The 22,912-nt window shown below is 43.2% G+C and overlaps 1 protein-coding gene across 3 annotated transcripts in view; it reads right to left on the bottom strand.

The window, feature by feature from the left end:
• TMTC2 (transmembrane O-mannosyltransferase targeting cadherins 2) overlaps window positions 1-10,641 on the bottom strand; it is a 413,884-nt gene extending 403,243 nt beyond the window's left edge. For all 3 annotated transcript variants that reach the window (XM_070409633.1, XM_070409634.1, XM_070409635.1), the window contains exon 1: window positions 10,449-10,641. In XM_070409633.1, the coding sequence (XP_070265734.1) occupies window positions 10,449-10,531 (83 nt within the window). In that variant the 5' untranslated portion in view covers window positions 10,532-10,641. The remainder of the gene's footprint in view (window positions 1-10,448) is intronic.
• Between the last annotated feature and the right edge of the window lie 12,271 nt (window positions 10,642-22,912).

Raw genomic sequence — 22,912 nt, forward strand, 5'->3', positions numbered from 1 at the left:
CATCCTGTGTGGTTACTTTTAGGTCTCTGAGTTTTTAAGGCCACCATACGGGCCTTCCCTGAGCTTGTCAGGGGAGCAGGCGGCCCCTTTTCGTCCACTCTCTACACCTAAATCTGGAGCCATGAAGCTTTTAAAACACACAGAGAACATTTCATTTGATCCCCACTCTGTGGTAGGCAGTTATTATTGTTACTTTCACTCCCTAAACAATTATAACACCAAGTCTTAGAGAGATGAGTGGCTGGAGTACCTCGCTAGTAAAAGTGATACATAACTCCAAGACCATAACTCTAGTCTCCTATCGTGGCCTAATGTTTGTTTACAAAACTGCCTCTAGGGCCCAGTATTTTAAAAAGAAAGGAATAATTTTAACTCATTTTAGAATGAGCTCTTTAAAAATATTCCTGTTAAGTAGGGATGTAAATTTTCAGAATCATAGGGCATTCACTCAATCAGAAACACTCCAAAGTGCCCAAATGCTAAGGTTCCGTATAACAGGCTAAAAAAAATCATAGGGGCCCAAGCATTTCTACTTCTATGTAGATACCTCTACCTGATAGCATCACCCAGTGCCTGATTATCATCAATAAATCTCCAGCTTTCCCACTCCCAGCTTCCTAAATACTTATGTTTTTGCTGCCACCCTATAATTGTTAAAGCCTTCATGCAATGTAAGCCAAATTCCCCTACAAGGGGTTGCTTAACAAAAGCACAAACTAATGAAGGTCCTGACTATGGAGACTCAGTTAAGGCATCTATTCAAGTCATAAGCCTAACGTGACCGACAGCCTATCAGTTTATTTGTCAAAATCAGCATCCAATACCTGTCTCCACAGCAGTGCTACAAAGAAGATAACATTGTAATACAAGATGGTGACAGATATTTCCATAGAGATCACCTCCTAGGGTTTCAGCAGGCTCTCTACCTTTTCAAAATCCACACAATACCTCGAATCCACATGACCAATTTAAAGGAGATGTGATTGAACAAAGCAGAGAGAGATGAAATAAAATGACTAGACTCATACAAAGAAGAGAGGTGCCTTATCCTTGATCATTTTTAATCCAGGAGTTTAGGTAGCCTTTCCAAGTATCTAAGTATCTGTACGACACACTGAGCCGATGTGTAATACATTTAAATGAAATAGAGCCTTACTACTCTTATTACCGTGTGGTCCGTGAACCAACAGCCCTCTGTTATACCTGTGAATGACAGAGATGCAGGCTCGTAGGCCCACTCCAGGCAGAATCTGCATTTTCACAACCCCAAGTGATTTGCAAGTAGACTGATTTAGGAATATATACACATACCACATGGAAAGAGGCCCAGCTCACCAATGGCCCTTTAAGCAAGGCATAGGGAGTGCTATTGCATTCAAAGAAACTGGGAATTTAAACTGCATTTTAAAAGATTTTTTTTTAAAAAGGCAACTGTCCATATCAAAGGATGAAGGCAGGGGGGCAAGTCCTGAGAAAGGACAAAGCCTGCCACGGGCATCCTCAATATCATTTCTGAATTTGAAAGTAACTACTAAATACCTTCTCATAGAAATGGCTTACATTATTTAGGTTGACGACATACGAGAGGTTTTAAAACAGTGAAATTTCACTTTCTGTTCAACATGTAACAAAAGCAAAACACACCACTGTTGTCAAAGGAAAAAATACAAAGATTCTTACATAGACAGATGGAGGAACCAAAACTAAAGAATATTTTTTAAATAGAAGACTCCATGTGGCAAACTACAGTCAGTGCTTGCAGGCTGCGCACTGGTGTCTTTAAAAGGTTTTAATTCAAATCCTAAATTCATTTTTCTTTGGTTAAACCAATCCATATCCCTAGAGAGTGGGTTAACGTGTAAAAGCTTATTTCTTTAACATAAGTTCAGTGACTATTCAGCACCATTTTTTTTTTCTTTCAACAGCATAACAAGAATAACCTTCCTATTTTAAATGAGGTTTACCAAATGAATTCAGGTATACCACTTCTTCACATCAGCTATAAATAATTGCTTTGCTCTAAAGGGCGCATTTCTGCAAATAAAAATGTCTTTTTGCCTGATTAAACTTCTTCATCATCTGAGAACTTTTCTTCTGCAAAGTTATAGTTGGGAAATTTGTCACAGGAAGCTTTCTTTGTCAAAATGAGCTTTTTCAATTGCTTTGGGAGAGCGGTCCTGTAGTTAATTATTGGAGGAGGAGGGGAACATCCTGTTCTAAAAGAAGTACACTCGACAGAGAATTTGAATCCACGTGCTCTACCTGAAGACATCTCTGACAATCCAGGGCGGCAGGCTCAGTATTTATTATAGCTTTAGAAACCGGAAGACAGAAAGGCAGACGTAGCCAAAAGGCAGTTTATAACACAATGAGCAAGGTCCCTAGAGGAACAGGGCAGGTGCTAGGCCTGCCTCAAGAACCCCTCCTCCCAAGTGGCTCTGTAACGGCAAATGTCCCTCCAGACTGAGAAAAGCAAGCGGTCGAACCTGTGAACGTATCTCTAGAGCCACCACCTAAGGCCTTGGTCGGCAAACTGTGGCTCTCGAGCCACATGTGGCTCTTTGGCCCCTTGAGTGTGGCTCTTCCTAAGCCTTAGGAGTACCCTAATCAAGTTAATAACAATGTACCTGCCTATATAGTTTAAGTTTAAAAAATTTGGCTCTCAAAAGAAATTTCAATCGTTGTACTGTTGATATTTGGCTCTGTTGACAAATGAGTTTGCCCACCACTGACCTAAAGCAATCCCTGTGGAGAACACAATTTGCAGGGATGTCACTTTCACATGCACTGACCTTGTAAAGAGTAAAACTACGGACTCTCATTTTTAACCCGAGAGATACCAGTAACAGAAAAGAAAGCAGGGTGCACGTGCCTTCACTTAAATTGGAAATTAACAAACACAAGAGTTTACTTTTCCCAAAGTGTTTTCCCCTTGTCTGCCTCTCAAAGACTAGCTTTATAGTCTTGAGTTTATAACAGAATCAACAACATGCTTTATGACAGTGTTCTAAATAACAGACATATAACCCAATTGAGAGATTAAAACAAAAAACAAGGCTGTGGTCTGCATCTTTTCAGTCTCTTTATAGAACGCGTATAAGCAATTGAAAAAAGAAAACAACATTTCATAACGCACAGCCGTAAAACTTTTACTAGCCTTATTCGTCCTTTTTTTTTTTTAACTTATTTTTAAGAGGCAAACTTGTGAACTGCATTTAAAATTAATACCCAAAGAATTCCAAGTATGCAGGGATACGGATTGTCATTCTCCCCACTGGATTTTTAAACAATGTTGAAGCATGGCTGTTTGAAATACTTCAATGTCATCATTTAACACTGCTCAAAATGTCAAGAGCCATATTGCGCCCCAGTGGCCACTCTTCAGCAAACAACACATCCTTTGAAGTTAAAATACTCCTAAAGGATGTCAAGGGAGAATTTCTAGACTAGGACAATCAAAATGTTCTACTTCTAAAGAAATCAATGGTCTCTGGAACCACGATTAGGGAAACAAGCACTTTCGCTAACTACCAAAACTTGTGACTTTTGCAGTTTCAAATGCCAATAAATTCCTTTACCCCATGGTAATATTTTCATACATTGTTCCTTAATTAAGCCATTGGCCACAGCACCTAGCTCACAGCTGCTATTCCGAGGGCACTGATGTGTTTCATTTGATAAATCATGTAATTTAGTCAGTCTCTTTGATGATAACTGCATGCTGCGCCACCCTGCCTCACTCTGATATCACCAATGCCCGGCAAAGAAATCAAGAAACAAAAGCTTACATGAAATTACCATAAGCAAATAGCATCTCCTCTGCCAAAAACTACAGCACTTTTAAAGCAGACACGGTAGCACTGCCCTCGGCAACAAAGCAGGCACACAGCCTTGGAATAAATAAATGTTCATATAATTTAATTCCACAATAAGATGGAATCTAGAGGTGGAGTTAGAATTTTCCATATTCATTTTTTTAGTCATGAGCAAATCAAAATCTCTCTCCCTCTCATCCATAAAGTCACTTTTAGTTGTCCAAATTAACTGCATTTTATGAAATGATTGTAAACAAAAATATACTACTCTAAAAACATAACAGCAACTCTCAATATGGACTTAAAAACAAATCATTTGTGTTCCTGACTTCTTCAAAATTCTCCTGAGTCAATAGGTTTATTCAATGATTTCCCATTTACCTGGAAAAACAAAAGGTCATAGCTGAACCCAAAGTTGGAATCCCAAAAAGTTCTTAAAATATTAAAATGAACATGTATACCTTTATTCTAAGAAACCTTGAATACCAGAGAAGCGGTCAAATGTGATTGAAAAGGTAAACTGTCAGAGAGGAGGAAAGGAGATCAATAGAAATTTAATAGTGCTGCATCTTGTTAGAATTAACTGTCTAGAAAATACAGCCCAAAAAAAATCTCTCTCAGGCAAAAGTCTTCAATCCCTATGACCAGTAGAGGCAAATCTCGTTAACTCCACGAGTTCAGCCGCTACAAGCCTCCAAGGAAAACAACTGACTGGACCATCAGGAAGAAGACATTTGGGAGAAGTAGTTTAAAGCTTCCCCACGTACGAATCAAGTACCCATGAGCACCAGACCCAGAATAACGCCAGTTCAAACCATCTACCATGGATCCTGGGCACCAATGTCCTGGGAGAGAAGCTGACAGAGTCCCGGTAAAAGTTTTAAAATATGAGTATTAGTCAAATAAACACGAGTAAATGCAAGTGAAATTCTGCTAAAGGACAAGCTATTGGCATTTTTATAAGTCTACCATCAGACTCTCAAGCACTTTATAGTACCTGCTACAGTACAGGTAAGAAAGGACAGACAGGTATGGATGCTGCTGACAAGAGTGAACATCTGCTGCTTGTATTAGGCACCATATGTATGAGAAGCCCATGTCTAGTAATATTCATAACTAGTGAATTATTGAATGTAGTCATTATTCCTCAAAAGCACACACAAATCAAATCTTCAAAGAAACCTTTGCGTATCATTACATCTGTAATTACTCCTTTTTCATCCTACGAAAAACAGAAGGTAGTGCAGTTCCTGGTGCTATGCCTCTACACTTTTTTCCCCCCTGCTAGGCTCTAAGTGAGGACAGCTGTTCATAGAGGCGAGGTCTTCACATTCAACAACCCACTTTTCCTTCCCACCACTTGCCACTTTTGTGAAGCTATTAAATAAGTACCCAAAGCTGATCATATAATTAGCTTCCAAGAGACAATCTAAAAAGTGAATGTTACAGGTATAAACCATGTTGGGTGAGAAAAATAAAGTTATAAGAAACTAGGTTTGTCAGCCCTGATTTTTCAGAGTGCCTTAAGGGTAAACTTGGCCCCTTCCTCTTAGGAAGGTGCCTGTTTTAGAGGAAATGTACCCTTCGCCTGTGACAAACAGCTGCACCATCACGGGCGTTTTAAACAAGTGCCTTTAGTGTGCGAAACAGCAACAAGGAGATGAGAGAGACAAACCGTGCTCCTATCTCATACTGGAATCCAAAAGGTTGTAGCTATTTCAGAATTACAGCAGCAAGGAATTCAGTGTTACAACAGGGGCACAAAACACTGAAAAACTAAGTGCAGATGACAAGACAATGTAAATTGAATATATAATAATACAGCCAAAAATACACATTTACATGGAAACCATTAAGAGACAGATGGCTGGCAAGCAATTTTCCCTATGGCCTTCGTACATGTCCATCCGGTGCTCGTATTTGGGTCATTTGCTAGCTAATCCCCATGTGGCAGTCTCAATGGAGGTGAGGCAAAGTGGTCCCTACTGGCTTCACCTAATTTTAACTTACTGTTGAGATGTACTTGTTCAGCAAAATGAACCAATTCTACATAGAGTTGATTAAACAATCAAAACAACTAAAAATAAAATGTCACATAAAATATTTCATAAACTATAAATTGGGTCCACTTGCATTTGTTTCGGTGTCTTATAAACTGGAAAGGAAATTAGAGTCAAAAAAACAAAACACTCTTGTACATATTGGCTTCTTCCCATATAGTCTTGATGATATATCCTTTGATTCAAAGCAAACTTCTCCCTTCTTTACTTTGATTTTATAAGTAATTCTTTGTAAACATACTTTAAATACCAGGCATCCCTTCAATGGTTGCACACACTAGAATTTTAAGGTACCAATAACATATTGGTCGAAGGCAAGTTATTCAGGGGGACTTTCTAGAGGCAAGTTAACAGAGTGATTGATCATTTCACAAAGGATCATACCAGGTCAAAAACCCAAACTGACAGTAACATTAAAAGACCAAGGAGAAGGCACAGTTGAATAGCTTTAGAAAAGAAAGTTTTTAAAAAACTTGCTAACATGCTTTAAGTCTTCCATTCTTTCTTTTAAAATACTGTTAATCAATGACTTTAAGGAAGAAACGTCATAACTAGTGTTTCCATAAAAATAAAGATTTACATTTATACCCAAATGAAAAACTAAATTAGGAATGTGCTATGAAGAGCTTGGAGTAGTTTTAATTCAAGAGCAGAAATTTCTGCCATGGAGTTGTTTCTTCAAGTTTCACACAATTATTGCAAAATGGAATAGCTAAGAAACATTGAGGTAATGTTAATAATCATGGTTGGGTTTAACAAATGCAAAATCAGCAATAAGGAAAAAAATGTTCAAAGCGGCCACAAATCCATTTCCCACTTTCAAAACCTCCAATTGACTTTTTTTTAACGAGTGTATTATTTCACTCATGTAAGAATAAAAACATGTACTAGTAGCATTATCTTATTTACTAGTTATATGACTTAAAGGAAATGCCTTCAATTAGATGGTAAGTCAAAATGAAATCGGACTACAAAACAATAGTTAGGGTTTACTTCTATTGCTTTGAAGTAAACTGACTCTTTTAGTGTTATCTCTATGCAAAGTAAATTAACAGTACTATTTTTAAAGAGGATGAAGGGAAATGATGTAATATTATCCTTGCCAAATACATAAGAGAGCAGAGAATTTGGGGTCAGCCAGTTTTTCCCACTGACCTAAACACCAAATTTCTCCAGAAAATGAAAGGGTCCTTCAAGAAGTCATACGCAACATGACTTAAAGTCTGGCAAAAACTGCACATTTATAATTCCAATTTTACTCTAACCACAACTTAAGATTCAATATAGTCATTACTAGATTGGAGGCAAGGGGAAGAGGGATGAAGTTGAAACCATGTATGCTTTTTTGATCAGAAAGGATGAATTCTACTCTTTTACTGTTTGTTTCATCACATCCTAGCCATATTCTTGAGTTTAGCACAGAAAAACTTGTAAAATATTAAATTTTACCATAGGGAAATTGATTTTGCTATAAAAACGTTTCAGATTACCACTTAATCTCAACCAAACTACATCAAACACTGAAAGTAATTATACATAGAGTTTATAAAGTAAACTTGATCACTATACTTAAAAGAAATGATAACTTTGAGAAGTACCACAGCAATAATCTTTAAGCTGAAGCAATATAAAGCCCTCCTACAGTAAATGCCAGATTCTTCAGCTAAAATGCACAGTCTTGATTTAGTTAAGCAAGTCAAGCGTAAGAGCCACCTCCCTCCCTGAGTGCAGCTCTTTTGCTTCCAGCCCTGCCCTCCTCACAGAGCTGTATTTCACAGAAGTTCCTGGGGGGGCAGCGGAATCCACAGATGTAGTTTAAACAAAGTTTTGAACTTGAGCCTTTGTAGTCTGAAATGGAGTGATGGAAATAAACACATTCTCATCATCCTACAATTTCCACTGCCTCCCCAGCCCTCTTCCCCCTTCACACCCTAGTGAGTTTGAGTAGTTAGAAAGTACTATATCTGAAAGCCACAACTTGCAGTGCACCTTGGCACCGAATCACCTGAACATGCTGTGCAGACACCAAGTTCCAGGATCCTATTAATATGTATTTCACGACTTCATAAAAACCAAGACACATAAAAACCAAGTTTAGCCCTAACCAGTTTGGCTCAGTGGATAGAGTGTCAGCCTGTGGACTGACGGGTCCGGGTTCCAATCAAGGGCACATGCCTGAGTTGTGGGCTCTATCCCCAGTAGGGGGTATGCAGGAGGCAGCTGATCAATGATTCTCTCTCATCACTGATGTTTCTATATCTCTCTCCCTCTCCCTTCCTCTGAAATCAATAAGAATATATTAAAAAAACAAACACACACGTTTGATACTTTTAAGACTTCATACTCTCAGAAGGATGGGATTGCATATGCAGTTCTGCCACTTAGAAAATTAGAGTCAAGTACACTTCAAATTGTAGCAAAAGTATAATTTGTATTTACAGACCCTCAATATCATCTGTCATATATAATATCTAGATATCATGTACTGAGCATGCTATCAACTAGATGATATGAGCAAATTCATCTAAGTAGCGAGGTAGAGGTCAGCAAATCTGACCCACCCTTCAACCTATGGCATGTAGAGAATTTATAGCAATTGTCCACCATCAAAGCACAACTAATTTATCATCACATGTGCACCATTCTTCCTTAAAGTTACAAAGGCCTAACAATTCTGATTGATGATCAAAAAACACAAAATAAGCACTAAGTCTATAGAAAAAAATGTCCATGAAAATTTAGTTTAGTTTCAGCCTTAACCATTACAAGCTAGTTTCTTCTGACAAGTACTTTTCAAAGAACTAGATAGCAAAAAACAGTAGCATACAAGAGGCATGCCAGATTTACCACAGTGTTCTATAAAAGTTACAACAGTACAGCAAGTTACTTTTTCATAAGCTGTATATTCTTGGCATAAATGCTCACTATTGGAACTGTCCCCAACAGAGCCAGTCACTGCCCAAGATTTGTCCCTGAACTTATTTTGTGAAAAGTCACCTGTCTTTGGAAGCAAGAGATTTTTCTTCCATTTACCCTAGAAATAGCAGGTGCGCTGTAACCCAAAATTGGAGGGAACAGAAGCAGCCCCTCTCACAGACCACTTACTTCTCAGAGCATGTAGCATAATTGCTAAGATCTGCACATTGCTTAAAAATTGAGGGAAAGTTTATGTCTAACAGGGGCTTCCTAGCAACTAGCCTCTGATAGACACTCTATGAAATGCATTAAGAAGGGTTTGCTGGATGTCTTTGCAGGGACTATCAGGGGATTTCATAATAGACATGTGGATGTGAACCAAAATTCGCTGACTGAAGGTATACATCCATGAACATGCTTTTAGTCAGAGAGCGGGCACACCAGAGAATATAGAACATGGCTAATTACTACCAGGAGAAGATTTTGCCTTCACCTCCCCTCACTATCAACCTCTTTCCCTAAGTTCACTCACTGCCTCGCCCTGACCCTAGGGAACCATTCACTTTCCATAGCCCAGAGAGGCTGCTGAAAAGCTGTCAAAGTAAATCTGTGCTCACTTTTTGGATAGTTTAATTTCAATGGAGCATGAAACACCCCAGGACGGTTAATAAGTTTAGCCAGGCGTGCTGTTCTCCCTAATATATTTTAATTATGCATCTGTTTTAATTGTAATCAGATTAAATCACTGGAAAGACACAAATTGGAATTTTCCCTAATGGCTATTGGAGCTTTTCATCAGTTTCTAAACACTAACAACGTTTAAAAAATAGGTAGAGCCACGAGCACAACTATGACATTTTCCAGAAATCGATGCAGTTTCTTTGACAACACAGTTCAGGTCTCATTAGCCACCCAAACTAACCCAAATGCAGAAGACAACTTCAGTCTCTAGGGGCGTCTTCTTCCCCAATTAGCACAAAAGAATCACTAATGTCTAATGTGAAACTCACAAACAGAAATGAAAGCCAAGCTTTTATAAAGTGCTACTCCATCGATTAGTGAAAGAGGCAAGGGGAGGGGGGGAGGCGGGGGGCGGGGCGGGGGGAGAGCAGGAGAGACCATCAGCAGCATTATCTTGGCTCCAAGTCAAGTACAGTATACGTCAAAAGGGAAAGTTTAAGCAGAGTACGATCCTCTTTCCATTATTTTGGCAACTGTCAAAGGTGTGTGTTACCCTCGGGAAATAAAATTGTCCGTCCCATCAATAAACGGAAACGTTACAGGGAAGATCTATTAGGGGGCGGGGAACGGCTTCCCAACCCAGACGTAAAATCACTCAATGTGCTTTTGTTGCACCAAGGAATACCTAAGACTTTTTCTTTAATACGTTCATTAAACAGTTTCCCAAATTGCTGCGATTTCCGCTAAGAAATTTAAACGTCTGCCAACAGCCGAGAGTCAAGGGAGAGAACCTGCTGCAAACTAGGAACCCAAACTCCTTCAGCCCGCCCAGCGCGCTCGCGTCCCGGCTGTTCCTGCTTTAAGGTGTTAATGTTGACGCGCCTCCTAATTCGGGTGCCGGATTAGTTCCTCCAGGAGGCACTTCCAGCCTTAAAGCGGGAAGCTTCGGGGTCACCCCTCCCTCTCACCCCCTTACCTGTCATCATAGCAGAAATCCGCGCTTAGGGTGTTGAGATACAAGGCGAGCCCCAGAGCGCTGCTCACCAACTCTGCAATCATCTCTCCACCGCCTTCCCTCCGGCTCGGCTCCCAGCGCGAGGGCAGCAGCGGCAACAAAAAACAGAAGCATCAATCCCCACCTTCCTCCGCCTTCTCCTCCCAGCTTCACTTTTCCCTCGCTTCCCCACCCTCCCTTCTCTCCCTCCCTTCCTCCCTTGGGTCCTCCCAATCCACGCGCTCTTCCTCCACCTCGGCCCGTCGTCCTCCCGGGGTGCGGGCTCACACCGCGCTCCCCATGCCCGGCGCCCGCGAGCGGCGTTCGGGCTACGCGCCCTCCGGCGGAGGCACCGGGCTGGTCTTCCCCGCTGCTCGAGGCCCCCACCCTAACCCATGGCCATTCGGGGCGCTCTAGGTGAGGAGTGGGGACGCGGAGGAGGTGGAAGAGTGCGGGATGGGGGCCGACGGACCGGACCGAGCCGGGCTCTGGGACCACCAGCTGGAGGAAGAGAGAGAAAGAGGGGCGGGCGGGAGGGACGAGACGACCCGCCTCCCCTCGCCGCCTCCCGAGCGCAAGGATCGGGTGCCGCTCGGGCTGACTCCGGCCGCCACCGCGGCTGCAGCTCATTCACTCTTTATTAGCTCTCGGCCAGTCCCAGCCCCTTCTCCAGTGAAGTGAGGAGCGGTGGTTGGAGACTAGAAGCTCCCGCGTGGGGTTCTCGGCGCTGCCCCCGCGCCTGCGTGGCCAACCCTCCTTCCCGAGTTTGCCCAGCCCCTTTCTCCGCCCCGACGCCCTTAGGCCCCGCCCACACTACCCCCACCCCCGGCTGCAGGCTCCTCCCACCCGCCTCCCGCCTCCCGCCTCCCTCCGGTTTCTTTCACCTTCGATTTCCCGGTGGAGAGCCCGGGAGACCCCAGGGCGACGGCTGGAGCCCAGCCTGCGGGGGGAGCTGGAGGAGAAACCGGACCCAGGGAGGATGCGCGCGCTCGCCCCGCCGCTGCCGGCGGCGCCTGCCACAGGCTGGTGCCCAGCCCAGCCCAGCCCGAGCGCGGTCAGGCACGAGTCGGGTCCGCTGGAGACTTCTGGGGACCGGGAGAGGAGGAACAGGTTTGGCGAGTTCTGCAGCCTCGGTTGCCACCAACACACACGCGACCTCTCTGCTGGGTTGGCGGGGAGGATTTAGGAGGGAGAGATTTCAGTTCCGAGCGTACCGTTGTCTCGGGTGTCAGTGGAAAGACGTGTAGGGAGGAGAATGTTCCCGCAGTAGGTTAAACAGAAAAGACCCCCAAAGAGGAAAGAAAGACACGACATGCTTCAGGGGAACTGTCAAGCTGACCCTGAGGACACAGAGAGGAGCCGCCTCTACCGCACTATAACCTAGGAAGGCGGGAAGCTAATGCTTTCCTTTCCGCCCGGATCCGGGACTGGATGGAAGGCGTCCAGCGTGATGAAATGTGCTAGAAGAATGGCCGTGAAGAACGAGCTCTGGATACTAAAGTTGCGAGACCAAAAAGGACCACGGCTGCCGGCCACGCCTCCTGGCTTGGCCCTTTCCGCAGTCGAGTGGCTCCCGTGGTCTACGATGAACACTACTACGGCGGCGCCCCCTGCCGCATGGCAGCCACCCTGCATGGAAAACAAACCTGTAGTGTGGGCTGACTTCCCCCCTCGGACCCCCTCCCTCCAAGGGCAGCACCTAACCAGCAAGCTCTCCAAAACTGCGGCAAGAAATTGAGCCCCCTGGATGTCTGGCAGTGGCCTGGAAAGCAAATACTGTGGTTTGGGCGTCTGTAAAACAAATCTCCATCTTTTCCTAATTTCACACAGATGAAATGATGAATATTCATCGCACCTATTATGCCATGCAGGATGGACCCATTTTTGTGCCTTGGGAAAAACAGGAAATAAACATACATAAAAGGAAATTGTATATTTTAAGGCAGGGAGTGGTCGACTTTCTTTTTTTGTTTGTTTGTTTAATTGATTTCAGAGAGCTGAAGGGAGAGGGAGAGATAGAAACATCAATGATGAGGGAGAATCTTCCATGGGCTGCCTCCTGCACGCCCCCTACTGGGGATCAAGCCTGCAACCTGGGCATGTGCCCTGACCAGGAATGGAACTGTGACCTCCTGATTCCAGCGCTCAACCGCTGAGCCACACTGGGCAGGCTTACTCTTTTTTTTCTCCATAACCTCTGCTCATTGTTGAAAAGTTTTTTAAAAAATCCTACCAATTGACTCATCAAAGTCCTCTTCACAACACTTACATGATCCTCGTACACTAGAGGAAGAGCACCCTACATCTTGAATCCCCACTCTGCTGTTACTATCTAGGCCATTTTAGCCAGTCACAACCTCTCTGAGCCTCAGTTTTTCACCCATAAAACGATGATGATAATACCTAACTGTGGGTAGTATTATTATGAAGATTAAAGTAGTTAGAAGAGTTCTGAATGCAAGAGAAGTGTTCTTTATTATTATTATTACTATTACTAGAAGCCCCATGCATGGATTTGTGCACTGGTGGGGTCCCTCAGCCTGGCCTGCGCCCTCTCACAATCTGGGACCCGTTGGGGGATGTTGGATATCCAGTTTTGGCCCGATCCAGACAGGAGGGAGCCCAATCCTGTGCGTTGAGCATCTGCCCCCTGGTGGTCAGTGCGCGTCATAGTGACCGGTTGTTTGGTCGTTCGGTCGCTTAGGCTTTTATATATATATAGATGATCTCCAACTTCCTCCTTTCCTTTCAGTTGTTAACTAAACCCTGGATATTTATCATAACATCTGTACTACTGCTATCCTAGTCCAAGCTACCCACATTTCCTGCATGGACTGAGTCAGTAGCCTTGTAAGTGATCTTAATTCTACTCTTGCCACTGCACCTTCCCTCCAGCGTTAACTTCAGGCATAAGGCAGAAGATTCTTTTGAAAACCTACAATTTCCCTACTTAAAAATGTTCAGTGACTTTCTGTTGCACATTGAGTAAAACGAATTCTTACCATGGTCAGCCCGGCCCACGTTGGCCCAGATTACCTCTCTCCCTTTACATGAGCTCCAGCACTCTGGCAACACAGATAACCTTCTCCTGTGGAATTTACCACCTTCTCTTCCTCCCACATGGCTGCTTTCCCTCCACACGTTCTCAAGCTCCTTATCAGCATTCAAGTCTCAGTAAGGCAGGACAAGTGGTACAGGGAAACTGAGACAAATAGCTGTGTTATCGGAGAATTGCCTGGATTGCCCTTTTCCTTTGCTAATGAGAATGGAGTTCTTAAGGTACCACTGGAATAAACATTTCTGGAGGCCCCCACAGGAGGATGAGATGTGGTAGAAGCTTTATTTGCATGGAATTACATCCCTGAGGATTAAAAGTCCAGAAACTAGTCCTGAAAGATGTGCAACTAGGGACTCAGCAGAGCTAAAAGCAAAGCCATTGTCTGGAGTTTCCATCCCATAGTGAAGCTGGGTCCAGCACAACATCAGACTAGTTACAGTCTATCAGTCCAACGGGTGGAGTCACACCCTCTGCAACAAGAGAGCCAGGAGCCCAGAGAGGACGCTAGAGCGAGATCCTTTATTTTGGAGTTTAAATATCAAATCTTTCCATGCTTGCAGTAGCCATGTGTATTCTGGCCAATGACCTGTTTCCAGGTGTGACTGACAGATAAGAACCTTCCCTACGTAACCCAGACTACAGGGCATGCATCTAGTTGGCCTTCCCTTTGCTCCTTTCAGACTGAACAAACTGACAGAGCAATTTACAGCAGATACAGAAGGCCACCTCCTTAGAAATAACATCTAGGCCTCAGTTGTATTTCAGCTCCAGGCCCAGAAAAGCAGCAAAACCAGGTGGACAACACCTGGACCAGCGACAATGACTAAAGACCCCCTGCCCTGTCACTGACCAATCAGTGAAGACCGTGACCTTGAAGAAGCACACCTAGAAAACTGATGAATATTCTGCTGAAACCCTCCCCGGATGCCTCCTCTAGGATTCCTGCCTGCATAAAAAGGATAAAAGCCTCAAGACAAAGGACCCAGCACGTGCTCTACCTCTGGGGAGCAGCATCTGCCATTCCCCTTCTCCTTCCCCCACAGTCATGCCTCTCCTAAACTCTAAGGGACCCTATGAGACTTGCAACCAGGGAAGCAATGGGCAGCGGCAGTTTGTCCCAGGCTAACCCCTAAACTTGTTCCCACGGCGCTCTTTCCTCTGACTTTCCAGAAGGCGAGGGTAGCCCAGCCTAGGCTCTCCTCTTGCTTCTTCTATGCTAACCCCTTTCTTGTTTTTCTGTCCCAACTTTAATAAACATTCCCTCATAGTGACCTGGACTCCTGTTGTGAAATTTTTTCTGCACGTAGTGAAGAACCCACACACTGCCAGGCAGGCCTAGGCAGACCCACTCAGGGCCAGATCCCTGTTTTCAGCAACATTAGTTCAAATGCCACCGTATCAGAAAGGCTTTCTTAGCCAACATGTTATAAAGTAGCCTCGCCCATCTCTATCTCGATACCCTGTGCTATTTTCTTCATAGTAGGCATTGTATCTGGAATCACCACTAAACTGGCAGCTCTAGCCCTAACTGGTTTGGCTCAGTGGATAGAGCGTCAGCCTGTGAACTGAAAGGTCCCAGGTTTGATTCCGATCAAGGGCATGCACCTTGGTTGCAGGCACATCCCCAGTAGGAGGTGTGCAGGAGGCAGCTGATCAATGTTTCTAACTCTCTATCCCTCTCCCTTCCTCTCTGTAAAAAATCAATAAAATATATATTAAAAAAATATATATTAAAAAAACTGGCAGCTCTAAGAGGGCAGGACTTATCAGTCTTGTTTTCCACATAACACCCAGACCCTTTAACATCTGGACAGGCAGGAAAAACTAAAAACACAAAACAAACAGCAGCAGAAAGTTGACAATAAAGGAACAAATACATGTGCTCTGCAGAAACTGTATAATGACTGAAAATCCACAAATTGTCATTATGAGAGAACAAACTGGTTTTTTTCAATGTTAAAGATACTGAAGAATTAACAAAGGAGAGAGGAAGGAAGTAGGTTAAAATTTCTAAAGAATGCATCGATTCTGCAGGGAAACCTATGGTGGGAAGTCATGCAGAGACAGCTCTCTGCAATAATTAAGAGGACTCAGAGGCATAAAAAGTATAGAGTTTGGGTTCAGTGTGCTAAAAGCTTATAAGCATTTTCCAGAGCTGTCTTCATGTTCAAGGCTCCATGTTCAATAGTTTTAAATATTTTCTATACTCCTTCATCTCCTCCTCCTTTTCTCTGCTCCCCACCACAGCCTAGAAGACTGAGATATGCCACAAAGTAGCACATCTTGCTTTGCCTGATGAATGAAAGGCTGAAAATTCAGCTGTGTTTGAGAAATCCAGCTGCTTTTAACAAATTTTCCTATTATAATGTAACATGGGTTTCAATATTCTTCCAGTACATTAAGCCTTGGTCGCTTTCAGACTTCTTGCTAAGGACTGAGAAGCAGCCAATGCCTGCATTTTCTCCCTCCCTTGAATAACTCGGGCGGGGGGGGGGGGGGGGGGGGGGGAGAGAATTAGATTAAAGATGTCTTTGTTATCGGTGGAAGTGGGGCTGGAAGAAGCATTTCCGGAGGCCCCCATGGGAGGATGAGATGTGGTAGAAAGCTTTATTTTTGCGGCATTAAATCCCTGTGTTTCCACAGTCCCATTTCCCTTAGTCCAGTCATAGAAGAAGTGTAGCTGGGGTTTCAGTGGAGCTAAAAGCAAAGCCAGTGTCCAGAGTTTCCTTTCCATGTTGGAGCCGGGTCCAGTTCAGTATCAGGCCAATTGCAGGCCATTAGTCCATTGTGTGCGGGGTTCACATGGCCATGGGACATGTGTGCAAATGCAGGGAAGCAGGAGCAAAAAGCCCCACAAGCCCAGAGTCACAAGAGTCCCAAGAGAGACAAGAGCACGAGAGTGAACTCCTTTGTTTAGGGGGTTAAGGATCCCAAATTTCCATGCACTTGCAGTGACCACAGCCATTCTGGCCAACCATCTCTGTTCCCAGATCTGGCTGAGAGACAGCACCTTCCCTGTCACCCAGCTTTGCTGGGCATATGTCTATCTTTCCTTTGTCCAACCCTCTTTTGTAGGGAACTTGCCTATAATGCCTGGCCTTCACTCTACTCCTTTCTTATTATTAGTAACTAGAGGCTCGATGCACCAAATTCATGCAAGGGGCTCGGCCCTTGCAGCCCCTCGAAGCCCTAGCTTCCTCCGGAAGGTTGTCCGGACAGTGGTTCTGCTGTTCGGTCTAATTAGCATATTAGCTCTTTATTATATAGGATTGGCTGATTACAACAGTATCATCTGCACTATCCTTGGACATCATATCAAATGTAGTGACACTGCCTCTTAGTTTAAGGTGAACTTACTCATTGTGAGACTGCTGCCTTGGTTCTGAATATGTCTATGGTATTCTATTTAAAGCTACCGTTGCTCTCCACAGATGAAGGAAATTAGGCTAGTTGGCTTGAGTTTTCTACCTTAGACACAAGAAGGGCCAAAAAAGTGCTAAGCCCATATTTTCCTGAAGTAGATTCCACACATCTGCTACTTCACCACTTCCTCAATGAATTCTTTTTTATAGTTGCCCCGACCTACCCTGCATTTGTTCTGCATTCCCAGTCCTTTGTTGTATAATTCATACCTTTGCAGCACCAGTTCCTCGGGGTAAAGATTTCCTTATTTGCCTAAGACATCTTTAGTTTATTGTGCAATACCATCTTCCCTGTGGGTGTTGCATAAATATTAACTAAAAATCCACATCTGGTCTTGGTCGTCATTTCTATTTGTCCTAATATAACTTCTCTTTGAACAATTCATTTGGAAAGTGTGCCAAGGGTGAAATGTGGCACATAAATTCTCCTGCTGCACAGAATGCCTTTTAAAATGCCCACAGATTTGGTTATTTATGAACAGAAGATTTGCATCTCTTCTTTGCCCTCTCAATTCTAAAATATACCACGCCAAAGTAATTACAGCCTCCCATATGTTTTGTGAAAAGGTATCCAAGAATCTCCCGCTAAAATCTAAACAGATTGACTAGGAATCAGAAAAACACTGGCCCAGCAGGTGAAACTGCTTGTTTAGAGAGGTCAGAACAGAGCTCGCGGCTGGGGGACTCATAAGCTCTGGGCTTTGTTCAGGAAATAACCCTGCAGGGGAAAAACAGCAGAGCGTGGATGAAATGTGGGTCAGGGAGCCGAAAGAGGCACGCGGGCTGCTTGGGTAACTAATGACAGCAAATGCATTGGCTACACATGTTATATTGAGATGTTTCCCAGCGTTACCATAAAATGCTGCCCTGCAGACACTACAATATGTAACATCACTTTATTCCCAAACTTGTGATCCATTAGGAATATAATTAGGACAGTGCAGCCTCAGAAACAGATCCTGTCACCTCTGTCACAAACCTGGGGCAGTTAAGAACCAGCTGCTACTAAAATAATGATCACTTTAAGAATCTCACAGTCTCCCAGCTTCCAATTCAGAGGGCGTGGAGTGGGGGAGGAGAGGAAGGAGGCGTGGAAATCACATGTTAATAACCAGATATGGATCATTGTAGAGATGCTGAGGCTAATGATAGAATTCAGAAACTCAATCAAGAAAAGCAAGGACACCTCCTTCGTAGAATCTCTTTGAATGTATTCACTTGCACTGGTACCAACAGCTTGAAAAACTGCACAGCATCTTGGATAACAGAGTTTTGATAAGCCTCAGATTCTCTAGAATAACAGATAAATCAATGGGTAAAGAGAAGATTAGTTTAGAGATGGACATTAGTTAAATTAAGCAGTTATTCATGAATGTTGCCGTGATGTTAGCCCAACATGGAGCTTTTAAAAAAAATCTTTATTGGAGTATTAAGGATGCCTCCCTTTTCTCCCCTTTGCCCCCTACCACCTGGTTCCCGCACTTCCCCAGGTCTTCACCACCCTATTCTATTGTCTGTGTTCATGGGCAATGCATCTATGCATATAAATTCTTTGGTTAATCTCTTACCGCCCCCCTTTCCTCCTTCCCTCTGAGATTCATCAGTCATGGATCCTTTAAGGCAGCATTATATTTAGTGGAACTTTCTGCCAACGTGGTTCTATATCTGTGCTCTCCAATGTGGCTATTGAGCACTTAAAATGTGGCTAGTGTGGCTGAGAAACTGAATTTTAAATTTTGTTTAACTTTAATTAATTTAAATTTAAATAGGGACATTAGCTAGTAGCTATTATACTGGACAGCACAGCCAGCGGTTCTCAACTTGTGGGTCGAGACCCCTTTGGGGGTCGAACGACCCTTTTACAAGGGGTTGCCTAAGACCATCCTGCATATCAGATATTTACATTACGATTCATAACAGTAGCAATGAAAATAATTTTATGGTTGGGAGTCACAACATGAGGAACTGTATTTAAAGGGCCAGAAGGTTGAGAACCACTGGTAAGCTATCAGAGCCGCCTGACCAGCATGGCTCAGTGGTTAAGCGTTGACCCATGAACCTGTAGGTCATGGTTTGTTTCCTGGTTAGGGCACATGCCCAGGTTGCATTTCAGGCTCAATTCCTAGTGGGTGTTGTGCAGGGGGCAGCTAATCAATGAATGATTCTTTCTCATCATTGATGTTTCTCACTCTTTCTTCCTCTCCCTTCCTCTCCAAAATCAATAAAATAAAAATAAAAAATAAAAAGCTATCAGGGCCTCCTAGCCAAGCCCTGGCCCCTGTGTCTTACAGGAGAGTTTAGGTAAAAGCCAGCTGCCTACTCTTCCCACTGGTCAAAGCTTTGATCCCCAACCTCTTGCTTTGACCCGTACCCTGTACTGCACCCATGTGTAACTTCCTTTTATTTATAAAACAGCTACTGAACACTTTTTAGGTATTTGACATTTTACTGAGCACCTTATATCCATGATCTCATTTAATCCTCACAACAGCCCTGAGAGAGGTGCCATTACTATCTCTGTTTTACAGGTAAGGAAGTCAAGGCTCAGAGCGGTTTAGAAAATTGGCCACAGTCTTACATTCTCTACTAGTAAGTGGTGGAGCTGACATTTGAACTTATGTTTTTAACTCCAAAAGTCTAACCCAGGGGTGGGCAAACTTTTTGACTCGAGGGCCACAATGGGTTCTTAAACTGGACCGGAGGGCCGGAACAAAAGCATGGATGGAGTGTTTGTGTGAACTAATATAAATTCAAAGTAAACATCATTACATAAAAGGGTACGGTCTTTTTTTTTTTTTAGTTTTATTCATTTCAAACGGGCCGGATCTGGCCAGCAGGCCGTAGTTTGCCCACGGCTGGTCTATGCCTTAACCACTACTCAGTATGTCTTGTTGCTCTTTCTCTCATTCAAAAGCCATAGCTCCAGGGTCTACTTTAGATAAGGAAATTCCTGGCTGCAGCCAAGATGTTTTGATTAAATTCATAGTCTTCCTCCACTATCCTTCTTCAGATGATTCAAGATATAATACTATGGAAGTCTTTCTTCTACCACTTCTGCCTGGTTTTTCCCAAATTTGGTATAGAAACCTATAAAGACTATACTGTAATGTACAATGAAAACCCTCCCACATAAAATAAACACACACACACAAATATATACATATATATATATATATACATACACACATATATATATTTAAGAATAAATGTATTCAAATCATGCATCGAAATTTTTCCTAACATAATTTACATCATCTATTAGAATAGTTGGGATAAGTCACATAAACCAAACTACAACACAATAATGAAGGTATTTTTTTTTGTTTTTTTTTGTTTTTGATGACTTTATTTTAATAATGAAGGTATTAATGTAAAGTACAATTTGAAAAATCAAATAAAGCACTCATAAAAGTGACAATATTATGTTTAAAAACCCCACTACAAACTTGCACCTCATAAAGCATATTTAGTCCATTTATTATTCAATGAAATGACTAGAAAGTGTGTTCATAGTTTCTGTTAACCCTAATATATAAAAACCCAGGGTCTGTAACATCCAAAACGACCGAAGGCTTGACCAAATGCCAGGCTGCGCATGCAGCAGGCTCCGGTGGGCGGGAACTGGCGAGCGGGCTGAACTGCTGACCTCTTGGGGAGAGAGAGAGAGGCGGGGCTGATCAGCAGCAACCGCTGCTGGTGAGGCCTGGAGAGAGAGGGAAGCAGGATCTGAGGCTGCAGATCAGAACCTGCTTCCCTCTCTCTCCCGGCCTCTCCAGCAGCCACGCCTCTCTCTCTGAGAGATCTGCAGTTCAGCCTGTTGGCCAGCAGCCTGTTGATCAGCCCCGCCTCTCTGATCAGGCTCGGAGATAGGCCCAGAGACGCTGACTGACATAGAAACCAACCAATCAGAACCAAATCTGGGTGAACTGTGAGGAGCCAATGGCTGCCTAGGAGGCGGAGCTTTTGATGCTGACTGCCATAGAAACTGACCAATCAGAACCAAATCTGGGTGAACTGCAAGGAGCCAATGGCTGCCTAGGAGGCGGAGCTTTTGACACTGACTGGCATAGAAACCAACCAATCAGAACTTAATCTGGGTGAGCTATGAAGGCAGAACCTAAGGTGGGGACTGAGGAGGGGTTTTAAGGTCAACAGCTGTTTGGTGTAAGATGTAAGAAAGCAGTTCAATTTTTTAATGACCGGTTTGGCAGTATAGTGCATATGGCTGGATATCAGTCCAGATATAGGGATTATGTATTTTTTTTAAGATTTTTTTTTTTTTTTATTTTATTGATTTTTTACAGAGAAGAAGGGAGAGGGATAGAGAGTTAGAAACATCGATGAGAGAGAAACATCGATCAGCTGCCTCCTGCACACCCTCTACTGCGGATGTGCCCGCAACCAAGGTACATGCCCTTGGCCGGAATCGAACCTGGGACCCTTCAGTCCGCAGGCCGACACTCTATCCACTGAGCCAAACCGGTTAGGGCGGGATTATGTATTTTTGTCTGCCAAGAGCATCTCCTCCTGCTGAAAAAGGCCTTTCCCTCCCATTTAAGCAATCCTATCCTATATAATCTATCTATACTAATAAAAGGGTAATGTGCTAATTAGACCAGGTCTACCAGCCATCTTCCGGATGTCCAACTTCCTTCCAGACAAAGCCATGGTGGTGGGGGCCGAGGCAGAGGCAATTAGGGGCGATCAGGCTGGTAGGGGAGGGCAGTTGGGGGCGAGATCAGGCCAGCAGGGGAGGGCAGTTGGAGGTGATCAGGCAGGCAAAGGCAGTTAGGGGCAATCAGGTAGGCAGGCAGAGAGGTTAGAGGCAATCAGGCAGGCAGGCAGAGGCCATTAGAGGCAGTCAGGCAGGCAGGCAGGTGAGCGGTTAGGAGCCAGTGGTCCTAGATTGCGAGAGGGATGTCCAACTGCTGGTTCAGGAATCGGGCCTAAACCGGCAGTTGGACATCCCCTAAGGGGTCCCCAATTGGAGAGGGTGAAGGCTGGTCTGAGGGACCCCCCTGCCCCGCACGAATTTTGTGCACTGGGCCACTAGTCTAATAATAAATGACAGTAATCAACCTATTTAAAGCTTTTGCAATAGACAAGTTGCCCATTTAAATGAATAAATATTTTATAATTTGTAATACTTAATAATGATAAGTGAGTGACATATTTAGAGCCTTATATATAGACTTCTACTACCTTATATATTTTTTTCCAAATGCTATTTGTCTCATCTTTTTTTATGTTCTCAATCTATTCTTTCATTCTCACATATTAGCTCTGACAAAAGCATTTAAATCTTAATGCACAAAATAACAAAATCCTCCTAGCACATGTGAAGAACTGCCCTGAGATATACAAATTAAGAAGAAAACAGGTTGTCTGCAATGTTAGATTTGAAGCTAAGACATTTATTTCCTTGACAGTCAGTTCCAGAAAGTCAGTCCTTGGATTGAAGTGGACAAATGATGAAGACATTGAATTCATCAATTCCAAGCTGAGTATCAATGGGAACATTGGCCAGAAGCCTCTCATCCCTCTAAACCTCTTCCCTGAAGTTAATCACATGCCAATGCTAAGCCAGAAGGTTGAGATCCACTGCCTATGATTGTTTTAGCCAAGTGTCTCCCCTCATTTATATTGTGAACATGTGACACAGGCAACCACTGATCTGCTTTCTGTCACTATACATGAATTTGCATTTTCTACAATTTATATCAATGGAAATAACACTATGTATTTTTTGTGGGGTTGGCTTCTTTCACTAAGCATAATTATTTTGAGATTCATTCATGTTTTGTGTGTATTAATAGTTTGTTTCTTTTTATCTCTGAGTAATACTCTATTTGTATGACTATACCACATTTGCAAATCAGCAGTGTGTGGAGTCCTTAGAATGCTTCAAATCTCTGATTTTTTTTGCCCGTTTTAAAAATTATATGGTTTGTTTTCTTCTTACTATA

Source organism: Myotis yumanensis, unplaced genomic scaffold (assembly GCF_028538775.1).
Source record: "Myotis yumanensis isolate MYYU_CA2020_CCGP unplaced genomic scaffold, mMyoYum1.0.hap1 SCAF_3, whole genome shotgun sequence".
Lineage (NCBI taxonomy): Eukaryota > Metazoa > Chordata > Mammalia > Chiroptera > Vespertilionidae > Myotis > Myotis yumanensis.